The 14,096-nt window shown below is 36.0% G+C and overlaps 1 protein-coding gene across 1 annotated transcript in view; it reads right to left on the minus strand.

Annotated features, from left to right (window-relative positions):
• Positions 1-14,096, minus strand: part of SNX4 (sorting nexin 4) — a 70,943-nt gene that overhangs the window by 14,710 nt on the left and 42,137 nt on the right. The window contains exons 8-9 of the mRNA XM_049629462.1: positions 13,860-13,921; positions 3,360-3,425 (exon numbers count right to left, since the gene is read on the minus strand). Of these exons, the coding sequence (XP_049485419.1) occupies positions 3,360-3,425; positions 13,860-13,921 (128 nt within the window). The remainder of the gene's footprint in view (positions 1-3,359; positions 3,426-13,859; positions 13,922-14,096) is intronic.

Here is a 14,096-nt window from a genome sequence, read left to right on the forward strand (position 1 = left end):
ACAGAATCTGAAGCAGGTTCCGGGCTCTGAGCTGTCAGCACACAGCCTGACGTGGGGCTCGAACTCAAAAGTGAGATCGTGACCTGAGCCGAAGTCAGATGCTTGACCGAATGAGCCACCCAGGTGCCCCAGCAACCTCTGCTTTGACCCATACAAGCCCCTTATTGCCATACCATTCTCATTCCTGGACAGGAGTCTTTCCTTGTACAGAAATGTGACCTGACTGACCGCTCTTGACACTGCTTCTCCAAATACTACAAGCACAGATCTCAGCACCTCTAGGAGATCTTCCCAGACTACTTTAGTCTCCAGTCACCACTTCTGGTCTTTTATCAACAATTCAGAAATTAAATTTTATCAAAGTAATGTCTTGTGTGTTAGTTTTATTTCTCCAATCACATTATGAATTCCATAAGGATGTGGGTTATGTCATGTACTACTTCTGTATGGTATATAACTTTTCAAATTAACTCTGATTACCTAGCATGAGAATAGAAGAATAATATAATTTATGTCTCCAGGCCTGCTTCCTGTAGGGAAGCAAACAAAATTTACTGAAGTTGTAAAAAATAAATAAACCTTCTGAAAAACTATGTGCTTACAGGGTTTCTAAAAGAGGCCAAGTACATATTCTGTAATTACAAATTTACATTTGTTAGACTATGGATGGTATTTCTTCTACATGACTGAAAAAAGTCTTGAGAATCATTATTAAGAACAAGAAAAACTGCCTTTAATTCACAAATCTATGATTCAGAAAGAATGTTAAGGAAACAAAAAACAGGGCTGGTGGCTTGAAGACAGGAAACATAGTATACGGATAAATAGCACATCCTTGGGTACAAAAATTTAAATGGTAATGATTTTTAGATATCAGTACTGAAATGGTTTACTTAACACTTTAAATCACCTAAAGGGATAATCATAAATTCCTGAAAATACTGAAAATGCTAAATCAACACAATGCTGGAAGACTTTCTAAGGCTGAAAAGTAGCCAGTCAGCTTGAATATGGCCTGAAGAAATATTTAGAAAAAAATAAGTATTTTTTGTCTTTTTGTTACTGACTTGTAAGAGTTCTTTATATATTCTGGTTGGAAATGTTTACTCCCAGTCAGTAGCTAGCCTTTTCATTATTTTAATGGTGTGTGTGTAGTAAATAAACATAACATGAAATTTACCTTTTAATCATTTTAAGTGTCCAGTGGAGTGGCATTAAGTGCATTCACCTTTCTGTGCAGCTATCTCCACATCTCCAGACCATCTGTCTCCAAACCATCTGTCTCCAAACCATCTGTCTCCAGAACTTTTTCATGTTCTCTAACACTAATTCCCCCATTTCTCCCTTCCCTAACATTATCTTTTTCTTAAGTTTATTTATCTTGAGAGAAAGGGAGAGAGAAGGAAAGAAAGAATCCCAAGCAGGCTCTGCACGGTCAGTGTGGAGACTGATGTGGGCCTTGAACCCATGAACCATGAGATCATGACTTGAGCCGAAACCTAGAGTTGGATGCTTAACTGACTGAGCCACCCAGGTGCCCCACAGTATCTTTTAATAAGCAAAATGTTTAATTTCGATAAAGAACAAGTTACCATTTAAAAATTTCTTTGAAATCCCTTGTCCTTCTAAGTAAAAAAAAAAAAAAAAGAAAAAAGAAAACAAAAAACTAAAAATTTGGTTCTTTTTCATGATTTTTTTTAAAGAAATTTTTGCTAACAGGGCGCCTGGGTGCCTCAGTCGGTTGAGCGTCCGACTTCGGCTCAGGTCATGATCTCGCAGTTCGTGAGTTTGAGCTCCGCATCGGGCTCTGTGTTGACAGCTCAGAGCCTGGAGCCTGCTTCAGATTCTGTGTCTCCCTTTCTCTCTGCCCCTTCCCTGCTCATGCTGTCTCTAAAAAATGAATAAACGTTAAATAAAAATAAAAAGAAATTTTTGCTAACTTGATTAATTTTTTTCCATGTACGTATCCACTTATTCCAGAACCATTTCTTGAAATGGACTATTTAAATCCCAGTCTATTTCTGGACTCTTTTCTGTTCCATTGATCTGTTTACCTTTATGCCAATACCTATCTTGTATTTACAGGATATAGCTTTACAGAAGTCTTGAAATCAGTTAATATATTCCAGGTTTGTTCTTTTTTCAAGACTGTTTTGGTTACTCTGGGCCCTTTAAATTTCTATATAAATTTTGGAATTAAGTAATACCAATTGCTATTAAAAATTTATATCAGAATTTTGATTGGGACTGCAATCTGGGAAGAATGGAGATATTAACACTACTGACGCTTCCAATCCATGAACACAGTTTATCTCTCCATTTATTTAGGTCTTTAAATTTTTCTCTCAGCAGGGGCACCTGGGTGGCTCAGTCAGTTGAGCATCCAACTTAGGCTCAGGTCATGATCTCGCAATTCGTGAGTTTGAGCCCCACATCGGGCTCTGTGCTGACAGCTCAGAGCCTGGAGCCTGGTTCAGATTCTGTGTCTCCCTCTCTCTATGCTCCTCTCCTGCTCAGACCCTGTCTCTCTCTCAAGAATAAATAAAGAAAAAAATTTTTTTAATTTTTTTCTCAGCAGTGTTTATATATAAAGTTTTCAGTGTAGAGGTATTTCATTTAGTATTTTGTTTTGATGCAATTATAAAAGGCATTGTTTCTCCATTTTTATCTTCTAATTGTTGTTGCTAGTACATAAAAACATTTGTTTTTTATATATTGAGCTTGTATTCTGCATCCTTGTTAAATTTGGTTGTTAGTTCTATAATACTTTTAGTTGATTACGATTATCTATGTAAAAGATCCTGTTAACTACAAAAAGAGGTCGTTTTACTTTTTCCTAAGATTTAAGCCTCGCATTTGATTTTCTTGTCTCTTCCTTGCTGGACTAGAGCCTCTAGTACAATGTTTACCAGGAGTGGTGAGAGCAGACAATCTTGCCTTATTCCTTGATGTTAGGAAAAAGCATCAATATTTCACTATTAAGTACAATACTAGCTGTAAGTTTTTAATACTTCACTATTAAGTACATTAGCTGTAAGTTTTAAAACTGAAGAAACTCCTCTTATTCCCAGTTTGATGAGAATTTTTATTGTGAGTGGATGTTGAAATGCCTTTTCTACATGTATTGAAATAAACATACAAGTTTTCTTTATTCTACTAACATATGAATTGGACTGATTGATTTTTGAATGTTTTAAATTAATCTTGCATTTCTGAAATAAGCTTGTGTAAGTCAGATCTGTATACACAGCATATAACATAAAAGCCAGCAAACTTGATAAAAGCAGAACAGAAGAATCACTATCATTTCATCACTGAACTTCACTTTGGATTTTACCTTAAATGCTCTAGGTACTTACACATCCATATGGTGACCAGCACTCTGCAGTCCATCCCCCATTTCTTTTTCTATGGCACTCCACTCACTAGGGAGAAAAAGATAAAATCAAACACATCATGAATTAGATATGGAATATTATTAAATGGAATATTGTGTAAGGTTTTTTTTCTAGCTAGCTTTTAAACAATATAGTACTGTATTTGGATTTATTTTCTAATTCAAATACGCTGCCTTCCTCTTAAGTTTAACAACTAAATGCAAGTGAATACTTTAAAATGTTAGTTCAGAAATTGCTATCTGCTGCTGCAAAGTATCATACCAGCTTCTGCTTATAGACAACTTTCTCAGCTAGGGTGCCTTTTCACGTTAATTGTGGAGCTTTAAAAAACTACAGATGCTAGGGGCGCCTGGGTGGCTCAGTCGGTTAAGCATCCGACTTCGGCTCAGGTCATGATCTCACGGTCTGTGGGTTCGAGCCCCGCATCGGGCTCTGTGCTGACAGCTCAGAGCCTGGAGCCTGTTTCTGATTCTGTGTCTCCCTCTCTCTCTGCCCTCCCCCATTCATGCTCTGTCTCTCTCTGTCTCAAAAATAAATAAACATTTAAAAAAAAAAATTAAAAAAAAAACAAACTACAGATGCTAGCCCTGCTCTTGATCTACTTAATCAGAATCTCTGGGGTAGAGGTGAGATATACATATACCTTTTAATTTTAATTTTTTTGAGAGACAGTGCATGTACAAGTGGAGGAGAGCGGAGAGGGAGAAAGGGAGAGAGAATCTCAAGCTGGGCTTGGAGCCTGATATGGGGCTCAAGCTCACAACTGTGATCATGACCTGAACTGAAATCAGGACTCAGACTTGGGGCGCCTAGGTGGCTCAGTTGGTTAAACGTCCAACTTCAGCTCAGGTCATAACCTCATGTTTCGTGGGTTCAAGCCCCATGTCAGGCTCTGTGCTGATGCTGCAGAGCCTGGAGCCTGATTCACATTCTATGTCTCCCTCCCTCTCTCTGTCCCTCCCTGGCTCACACTCTGTTTATCTTTCAAAAAATAAATAAGCATTAAAAAAAAAAAAAGACTCAACCAACTGAGCCACCCGGGTGCCCCAAGACAGGTATACTCTTTAAAGTTCCACAGAAGATTCTGATGAACACATCTAAGCTAACAAAAAAGGACGATTGTACCGAAATATTAAGTACACATTAAAACTTTAATAATATGCACTAAAGTTGCATGAGAAAGTCTACTAGAACCAAAGATCATTTTGTTGCCATTTTTTTAAGATTTTTATTTTTAAGTAATCTCTATACCCAACATGGGGCTCGACCCCGAAATCAAGAGTTGCGTGCTTTACTAACTGAGCCAGCCAGGTAGTTACACACACACACATATATATATATATATATATATATATATATATATATATATATATATAACAGTAAACTGAAAAAATAAGTCTGTAATCCCAAATACCAAGAGATGACCTAATTTGATATATTTCCTTCTAGTCTTTTTATTTACTCATTTTAATGTGGCTGAGATCATACCGTATATGCAATTTTGTATCATGCTTTTTTTCCTTCAGCATTTTCCCATATTATTAAAGCAATTTGTTTTAAGCACTGTCTCATTAGGCAACTCAATTTTTTACTTTTATTTTTTATTTTACTTATTTTTTTTTTTTGCAACTCAATTTTTTAAACCATTGTCCTGGCCATTCAGGTTGTTTGCAATTTTCCTCCTAGGTAAAGAATGTATAAGCCTCTCCACTTTCACCATATCATAAAAGAAAAAAAAAATTTTAACACTATTCTTTTGTTTTATACAGAATAAACCTGGCATTCTGTTGAAATACCAGACTATATGCTTATAGTATTAGAAGGAAGAAGACCTCACATGATTTTTAATATTGTCAAAGCGAAACAAACCTATAAATCACCTATGCAACACTATGGTTATGATTAAATACCAAAACAGCTATGGCTCCCTCTAATAATCTTCTCTCCTTAGATGTTTGTAACTACTCTCAAAGTAGTAATAGCAAGTTAACCCTTTTTAGTGTTTTGCTGTTTACCAAAAAAACAATTTTTAATATCTCTATATTATCTAAACTCTAAAGCCACATTTCTAATACCTCCAGGACAATTCTACTCTTATATACCTCTGTCACTTCAATTTCAATATATCCAAAGCCCTGTTCTTCACATGAAAAAGGAAATCTAGGGGTTTGGGCAGAACTAGCCAAATGTATAACATAGCAATCACAGTTAATGTAACTGTAGGTCATGCTAACAGAGTTAATGGATAGTCCAGATCAACTGTCTATTGGATAGCCCAAAACACTTCATCTGCCTAATTTTTGAGCACCTTACTATGTGCTACCAATTCAAGGCTAACATAACCAAATTTAATTCCTTTGGTTACCAAACAACACTAAAAACTAGTTCAAGGAAGGTAGAGCTTATCCTTAATCAACTATATACGTATTCCTATTAAGTACTTTAGAATCTGATAAATACCTGGCTTTTTTTTTTTTAATGTTTATTTATTTTGAGAGAGAGAGAGAGAGAGAGCAAGTGAGCACGTGAGGTGGGGAGGGGGCAGAAAGAGATGGAGAAAGAATCTTAACCTGCATCAGTGCAGAGCCTGATGTGGGGCTCAATCCCACAACACTGAGATCATGACTTGAGCTGAAATCAAGAGTCGGACACTTAACCAACTGAGCCACCCAGGTACCCCAAAATGTGGCATTTATTGTTTGTACGTAAAATGAAAAAATAAATCAATAAGTGAATTAATAAATATGAAGAGACAAATATGTACTGGATTCTGTGTATCAACCACTGCTACACACAAGACCTACACACAAGAACTCATTTTAATAGTTCTCCAGCTGATTTGTATGCACATTAAAATTTAAGAAGCACTATCTAAACAAAAGGTTCTAACCTGGGGCCCAAGGATATGCCTAGGATTGGAAATAGAAAATGTTAACCAGTTTGCTGGGAGAAGAGGAAACTATTAACATACAAGTAACTTTATAAAAGGGTAGTCGACTTAACATCAGCATTGTAAGAGAAAACTGAATCTTAAAGTACTTAATGGGTAGGTAATTGTCACATATGAACCAGATCAAAAAGGGTCTTGGATCTTTTGTAGCATCTGATAGAAGGAAAAGAAAGGAAAAGAAAATCACAAACATAAAGGTTTTGCATGTAATTTCAGAAGCTTCAGGCAACCTGAAGTCCATCTTCACCTCTTGGATTAAGAACGATGAAATACAGGAGGACCTAGCTGGCTCAGTCAGTACAGCATATGACTCTTGATGTCAGGGCTGTAAATTTGAGCCCCACAATTGGTGTAGAGATCACTTAAAAATAAAATCTTAAAAAAAAAAAAAAAAAAAAAGAACTATGAACTTTAAAACCACTAAGGCCCTTCCTACTTCAGTATTTTACAATTTCAGTAAATGAAAGGAAGTAAAAGATTCCAAGAGTGCCCAAGCATCAAAATTTAGGACAGGTATTAAATATATTATAACAAAATAAAGGTTTACAGATAAATCTCATCACCCAATCTGATGTTCATCAGGGACAGAGACAGAGAGAAAGTCACTAGCGCAAGCAGGTCTGTGGTTATAGGTTTTATGTTTATAGTTCTATGTAAGATTTCATTTAAATATAAAATTCCATGTCAAGAAAAGGTTTGGAAATCACTCTCTCCATTTAACCCTAATATTGAATAGATACTTAAAATCAGGTTCAGAGATCTAACATTGCTTACTCCAAGTCAGGTAGCTGTTCAGAGACAGAGCTGCGACTAGAATCAACTGCCCTTAGTGTGCTCTATTAATCCCAAACTATGGCACTTCTAATGAGGGAGTGTGGGGCACACTGAAGGCAAAGTGCAGGGTAACAGCAACCCCCACCCCCAGGTGGGACATGTAGGATATTCCTTGGACACTCCCAGCTACCCAAAAACAGGAAAGGACAAAACCCAAATGGTTAAACTGTAAGAGTCCCTCAGTTTACCAGAAAAAAGGCAATCCCATCAAGCCTAAAGTCCAGGAACTCCCTACAGTCTTAAGGTTAATGCTTTGCTAGAGGGAAAAACCACCTTAGCTTGACAATAGCTAGGCCTCCAGTAAGGCTTTAGCATGTGAAAGTCTCTTTGGAAACTCCCTCTTGACTTTATCTCCCCGGACTCCATAAAAAACGGTCCCCCCTACAACCCCAGTGCAGGTCTTGCTGCCCATGGGTCCCGTTCCCATGGTTTAATAAAATCATCTTTTTTGCACCAAAGACGTCTTCAAGAATTCTTCCTTGGCCATCAGCTCTGGACCCCACAAACTCCACCATCACCCCAAAACTTCATCACCTCTTTTGTTCTCTTAATCAAAAGAACTCTTTACTCCCACTATGCACATAACCAAAAAATAAAAATTACAGAATCATTAAACAAACGTAGATCTGTGTCTGTGAGCTCTGAGTACATGACAAGTTTTGTGTATCCATGACATAAATTTGAAAGAAATGTTGCTCCTGTATTTTCCTGGAATTCCTCGTAAGGAATCACATCAATTGAATCTGAAAGACATGTTTTTTTTCTTGGTCGATTCTATATGGATTCACAATCTATAAATTAAGATGAATATTTAAAAATTAACAGAATAAACCATTTCAGGCTATGAGCTCCTGAAAGCTTTCATTAGCTTCAAATGCACAGTTACTAGTACTGACAACTCTTTCCTTTTTTTTTTCTAGGTCTTTTGCAGAGTGAATCCCACCTATATATTCAGTCCAATTCTGGACAAGTGGATCTAAAGTTCCTAGCTCAGTCTGAAACTAGTGAAAATATAAGCTAGTTCTATAAGCACCCATGGGAATGGCCCTTTGGCCTACCCTACATTGGATCAAGTGCTGTAATGCAGGCGGAAACTGCAAAAAGCCCAGGAACTCAAGAAGAGCACAAAATAAACTCCTGACCTCCAAAAAAACTAAAAAAAAAAAAAGAAATGAACAGCAACATGTGACATGAACATATTACTAAATTCATCCTATTTCCTCTCTGTGCACCTCATTCCTGCTTATTTCTTCCTTATATTTACATACATATGTATGTAAGTCATGTAAGTGTATGTCTCGCCAGTTGCCTTCTTAACATGTACAGTCTTGGGGTGCCTGGGTGACTCAGTCAGTTAAGTGTCCAACTTTGGCTCAGGTCATTATCTCATGGTTCACGAATTCCAGCCCCACGGTGAGCTCTGTGCGGACAGCTGAGAGCCTGTTTCGGATTCTGTGTCTGTCCCTCTTTCTCTGCCTCCCCACTTGCACTCTCTCTCTCTCAAAAATAACACCTGTGTATCAATTAAGAAACCAATCAGCCCAAAAGAAAAAAAAAGGACAAAAGATATGAATAGATTATGAAATAGGAAAAAAAAGGGCTGTTAATCACAAGAAAAAATAATTTGACATCAGTTATAATTTTTAAAATGTAAATTATAACTGAAGTAAAGAAACCATTCCTCATCATCAGTGTGATACAGACAAAAGTTTGCTAACATACTGCTGAGTAATGGTGTAAGAAAACAGATATTAATACTTTGTTGGTGAGAAGTTAACAGCTTCTATACAGGGCAATTTGGCAGTATCTACCGCAACTACAAATGCAATTATCCTTAGAGCCAGTAACAACATTTGTAGAATTTTATCCTACAAACATATTCATACACATGTGAAATGACATGAACAAGAATATTTATTGTAGCAATGAGTAAAATAAGACTAGAAATCATTAAGAAGAAATTAAATAGTGATCCTCCTCTTTAATAAAACTCAAAGCAGTTATTTACTGATAACAATCTATCTCCAAGAGCAGTTCTTAAGTGAAAAAAGGTTAAACAAGTGAACATAGTGATGTATACAACATGCTCCCTTTTCATGTTTAAAAACAGAGGGAACATGCATGTGTTTGTATGTTAATGTATTATACTTATAGTACTACATTTTACTAGGGGGATACATAAGAAACCAATAAACTGGTATTAGCTATCTCAGAGGAGACCTGAATGGTTAGCAGACAAGGGAGACTTTTCACTGTATAAGCTTTTTTTTTTTTTTCAACGTTTTTTATTTATTTTTGGGACAGAGAGAGACAGAGCATGAACGGGGGAGGGGCAGAGAGAGAGGGAGACACAGAATCGGAAACAGGCTCCAGGCTCCGAGCCATCAGCCCAGAGCCTGACGCGGGGCTCAAACTCACGGACCGCGAGATCGTGACCTGGCTGAAGTCGGACGCTTAACCGACTGCGCCACCCAGGCGCCCCTCACTGTATAAGCTTTTATCCCTGTTGAATTTTGTGCCATATGGAATGTATTACCTATTCAAAAATGTAAAATGAATTTTTTTTTTTTTTTTTTTTTTTTCCTTTAGAGAAAGAGAGAGAAAGACAGTGCCAGGGAGAGGGGCAGAGAGAGAGAGACAGAGAGACAGGGCTCAGATCCCATAACCCTGGGATCATGACTAAGCTGAAATCAAGAGTCAGATACTCAACCGAATGAGCCACCCAGGCACCCCAAATGAATTATTTTTAAATTAATTCAATCAAAAGCACTTATAATGGAACATTAGCAAAGACATTTTCTTATAAAGAGCTTCGGATAATAATTTCTAAAATGTCAGAACCAAAATAATACACAGGAAAAAAAAATCACAAAAGGTTCAAAAATAACCAAAATATGTAATATATGGTATATAAGTAGATATTCTAATTTACACTAAAATTACCCAAGACTGAAAAATTCATCTTGCAACATCCTTCAGAAACTATAAAGTAACACCAAGAAAGAAAAAAAAGAGAAAGTCACTAATTATTTAAAATAGAATCTTCTTGGGCATTCTGCCAACAAGGTAAAGGGCAGTGGACTTCCTATTTTTTATCGAAAGATACTTTAAAACAAAAACTTCGAAAACTACTATAGGACATCTATTAAAAACAAAACTTCGATGTTTGAAGGAGCTGAGAGGATAAACAAAACTCACAAGGCTTTAACCATACTAATCAACAAAAAAAAAGATCAAATAACATCAGAAATGAAGGAAGAGAAATAAAAACCAACACCACAGACATAAAAAGAATTATATGAGATATTATGAAAAATTTTATGCCAACAAACTGAACAACCTAGAAGAAATGGGTAAAATTAAATGGAATCAGGAAGAAATAGAAAATTTGAACAGACTGATTGATCACAATGAAAATGAATCAGTAAAAAAACACTCCCAAGAAACAAAAGTCCAGGATCAGATGGCTGCACAGGTGAATTTTACCAAATATTTAAGCCTGGGTGGCTCAGTAGGTTAAGTGTCCGCTCTTGATTTCAGCTCAGGTCATGATCTCAAGGTTGTGAGATCGAGCTCCATGTCAGGCTCTGTACTGACAGTGGGCACCTACTTTTTCTCCCTCTCTCTCTCTACCCCTGCCCTGGCTCGCACACATGCACATACTCTCTCTCCAAATAAACATTTTTTTAAAAAGAGAGTTAATACTTATTCTTCTCAAACTGTTCCAAAATAAAAAAGGAGGGATACAAAACCAGATACCAAAACCAGACAGGTACTACCAAAATAAAACAAAACAAAACAAAACAAAAATCCTGCAAAACTATAGGCCAATACATACCTCTGATGAATATAAGTGCAAAAACCTCCAACAAAATATTAGCAAACCAAATCCAACAATACATTAAAAGGATCTTTCATCACAGTCAAGTGGAGTTTATTCTAGGGATGCAAGGGTGGTTCAATATTCACAAATCCATCAACATGATAAATCACATTAACAACGGAAAGAATAAAAACCGTATGATCATCTCCATAAATGCAGAAGAAGCATTTGACAAAGTACAACATCCATTCATGATAAAAACTCTCAAGAAAGTGGGTGTAGAGGGAACATACCTCAACATAATAAAGGCCACATACGAAAAAATGCACAGCTAACATCATACTCTATGGTGAAAAACAGAGCTTTTCTTCTAAGATCAGTAACAGAAGAGAGAGGTCAACTCTCAGCTCTGTTAGAGTACTGGAAGTCCTAGCCACCACAAGCAGACAAGAAAAAGAAATAAAAGCCATCCAAATTGGTAAGGAAGAAGTAAACTTTCACTATTTACAAATGATACTATATATATATAGTAAACCCTAAAGACTCCACCATAAAACTACTAGAACTAATAAATGAATTCAGTAAAGTCACAGGACACAAAATTAATATACAGAAAACTATTGTATTTCTATAAGCTAATAACGTAGCAGAAAGAAAAATTAAGAAAACAATTCCATTTGCAACTGCACCAAAAATAATAAAATATCTAGGAATAAACTTAATCAATGAGGTGAAAGAGCTGTCATCTCTGAAAACTAAAACATGAATGAAAGAAATTGAAGATGACACAAATAAAAAGATATTCCATGTTCATGAATTGAAAGAATCAATATTAAAATGTTCCACAATACCCAAAGCAATCTAGATTTAACACAATCCCTATAAAAATACCAAAGAGCAGTTTTCACAGAACTAGAACAAAAAATCCTAAAATCTGTATGGAACCATAGAAGACCCTGAATAGTCAAAGCAATCTTGAGAAACAAGAACAAAGCTGGAGGTATCACAATCCCAGATTTCAAGATACACTACAAACCTGTAGTAATCAAAACAGTATGGTACTGGCACAAAAACACAGAGATCAATGGAACAGAATACAGAGACCAAAAATAAACATACACTTATACGGTCAATTACTCTACAACAAAGGAAACAAGAATACACAATGGAAAAAAAGAGTCTCTTCAACAAATAGTGTTGGGACAGCTACATGCAAAAGAATGAAATTGGACTACTTTTATTCACCATCTACAAAAATAAACTCAAAATGGACTAAAGACGTAAATATGAGACCTAAAATCATAAAACTCCTAGAAGAAAACATAGGTAGTAACCTCTTTGACATCAGCCAAAGAAACATTTTTCTAGATCTGTCTCCTCAGGTAAGAGCAACAAAAGCTAAAATAAACTATTGGGACTACACCAAAATAAAAAGCTTTTGCACAGTGAAGGACTAGTGAAGGACTCAATCAACAAAATGAAAACACAACCTACTGAATGAGAGAAGATACCTGCAAATGATATATCCAATAAGGGGTTAATATTCATACTATATAAAGAACTTATACAATCCAACAGCAAAAAAACACAAATAATCCAATTAAAAGTAGGAAGAGGACCTGAATAGACATTTTTTCCAAGGAAGACATACTGATAGACAACAGACAAATGAAAAGATGCTCTAATATCACTCTAATCATCGGGGACATGCAAATCAAAACCACAATGAGGTATCCCCTCATGTCTGTCAGAATGGCAAGAAGTAACAAGGGTTGGTGAAGATGTGGAGAAAAAGGAATCCTCCTGCACTGTTGGGTTGCAAATTGGTACAACCACTATGGAGGTTCCTAAAAAAATTAAAAATAGTATTACCATGGGGCACCTGCGTGGCTCAGTAGGTTAAGCATCTGACTCTTGTTTTCAGCTCAGGTCATGATCACACAGTTTGTGAATTTGAGCCCCATGATGGGCTCTGCAATGAGAGCACAGAGCCTGCTTGGGATTCTCTGTCTTGCTCTCACTCTGCCCCTGCCCCTGCCCTGCTCGCATGCTCTTCCTCAAAATAAATTAATCAACTTAAAAAAATAGTATTACCGTATGACCCAGTAATTCCACTACTAGGTATTTACTCAAAGAAAACAAAAACACTAATTAAAAAAGATATATGCACCCCTATGTATATTGCAGCATTATTAATAGCCAAGATATGAAAGCAACCCAGTGCCTATCCATAGAGAAATGGATAAAGATGTGAAATAGATACATATATAAATATACATAAATGTTTATAAATAAGTATATAAATATCTATCTCATATCGTCTCTATCCATTGTGTGTGTGTGTGTGTGTGTGTGTGTGTGTGTGTGTGTGTGAGAGTATATGTGTATATAGAGAGAGAATATAATGCCAAGTGAAGTCAGACTGAGGAAAATAAATACCCTATGACTTCACTTGTATGTGGAAATTAAGAAATAAAACAAAGAGAAAAAAAGACAAACAAAAAACCCCCAAACTGTTAAATACAGAGAACAAACTGGTAGTTGCCAAAGGCAGGGGGGTGGGGAGAATATGGGTGAAATAGGTGAAGAGGGTTAAGAGGTACACTTATCTTGATGAGCACTGAGAAATGTATAGGATTGTTGAATCATTATATTGTACACCTGAAACTAATATAACACTGTATATTAATTATACTTGAATAAAAAATTAAGTAATTAATTATGCCATAACATACAAAATAAATAAAAACTTAACATCTACATTTCAGACCCATAAATTTTCAAGAATTATAGTTGTCAGGCAAAAAGCTAAACAGAGCTAATCATTTATTTTAAAAGGTCACATAATGCTTACCTGAAAACTCGCCCATAATTCCCATGCACTTTATATACACCATAGAGTCGATCTGCCACTCTCTGGAATAAATTTTTAAAAGAGATTACTATTAGGTCAAAGTTATATACAGATTATTCTTTAAAAAGATGTCATCTTCATTAAAAAAAAAAAAAAAAGCTTAGTACAATAAACTTGAAAAATGTGAAAAATAAAAAAATTTCCCAAAGGCTCATCATGAGGTTGGGGAGGAACTAG

Source organism: Panthera uncia, chromosome C2 (assembly GCF_023721935.1).
Source record: "Panthera uncia isolate 11264 chromosome C2, Puncia_PCG_1.0, whole genome shotgun sequence".
NCBI classification, from domain to species: Eukaryota; Metazoa; Chordata; class Mammalia; order Carnivora; family Felidae; genus Panthera; species Panthera uncia.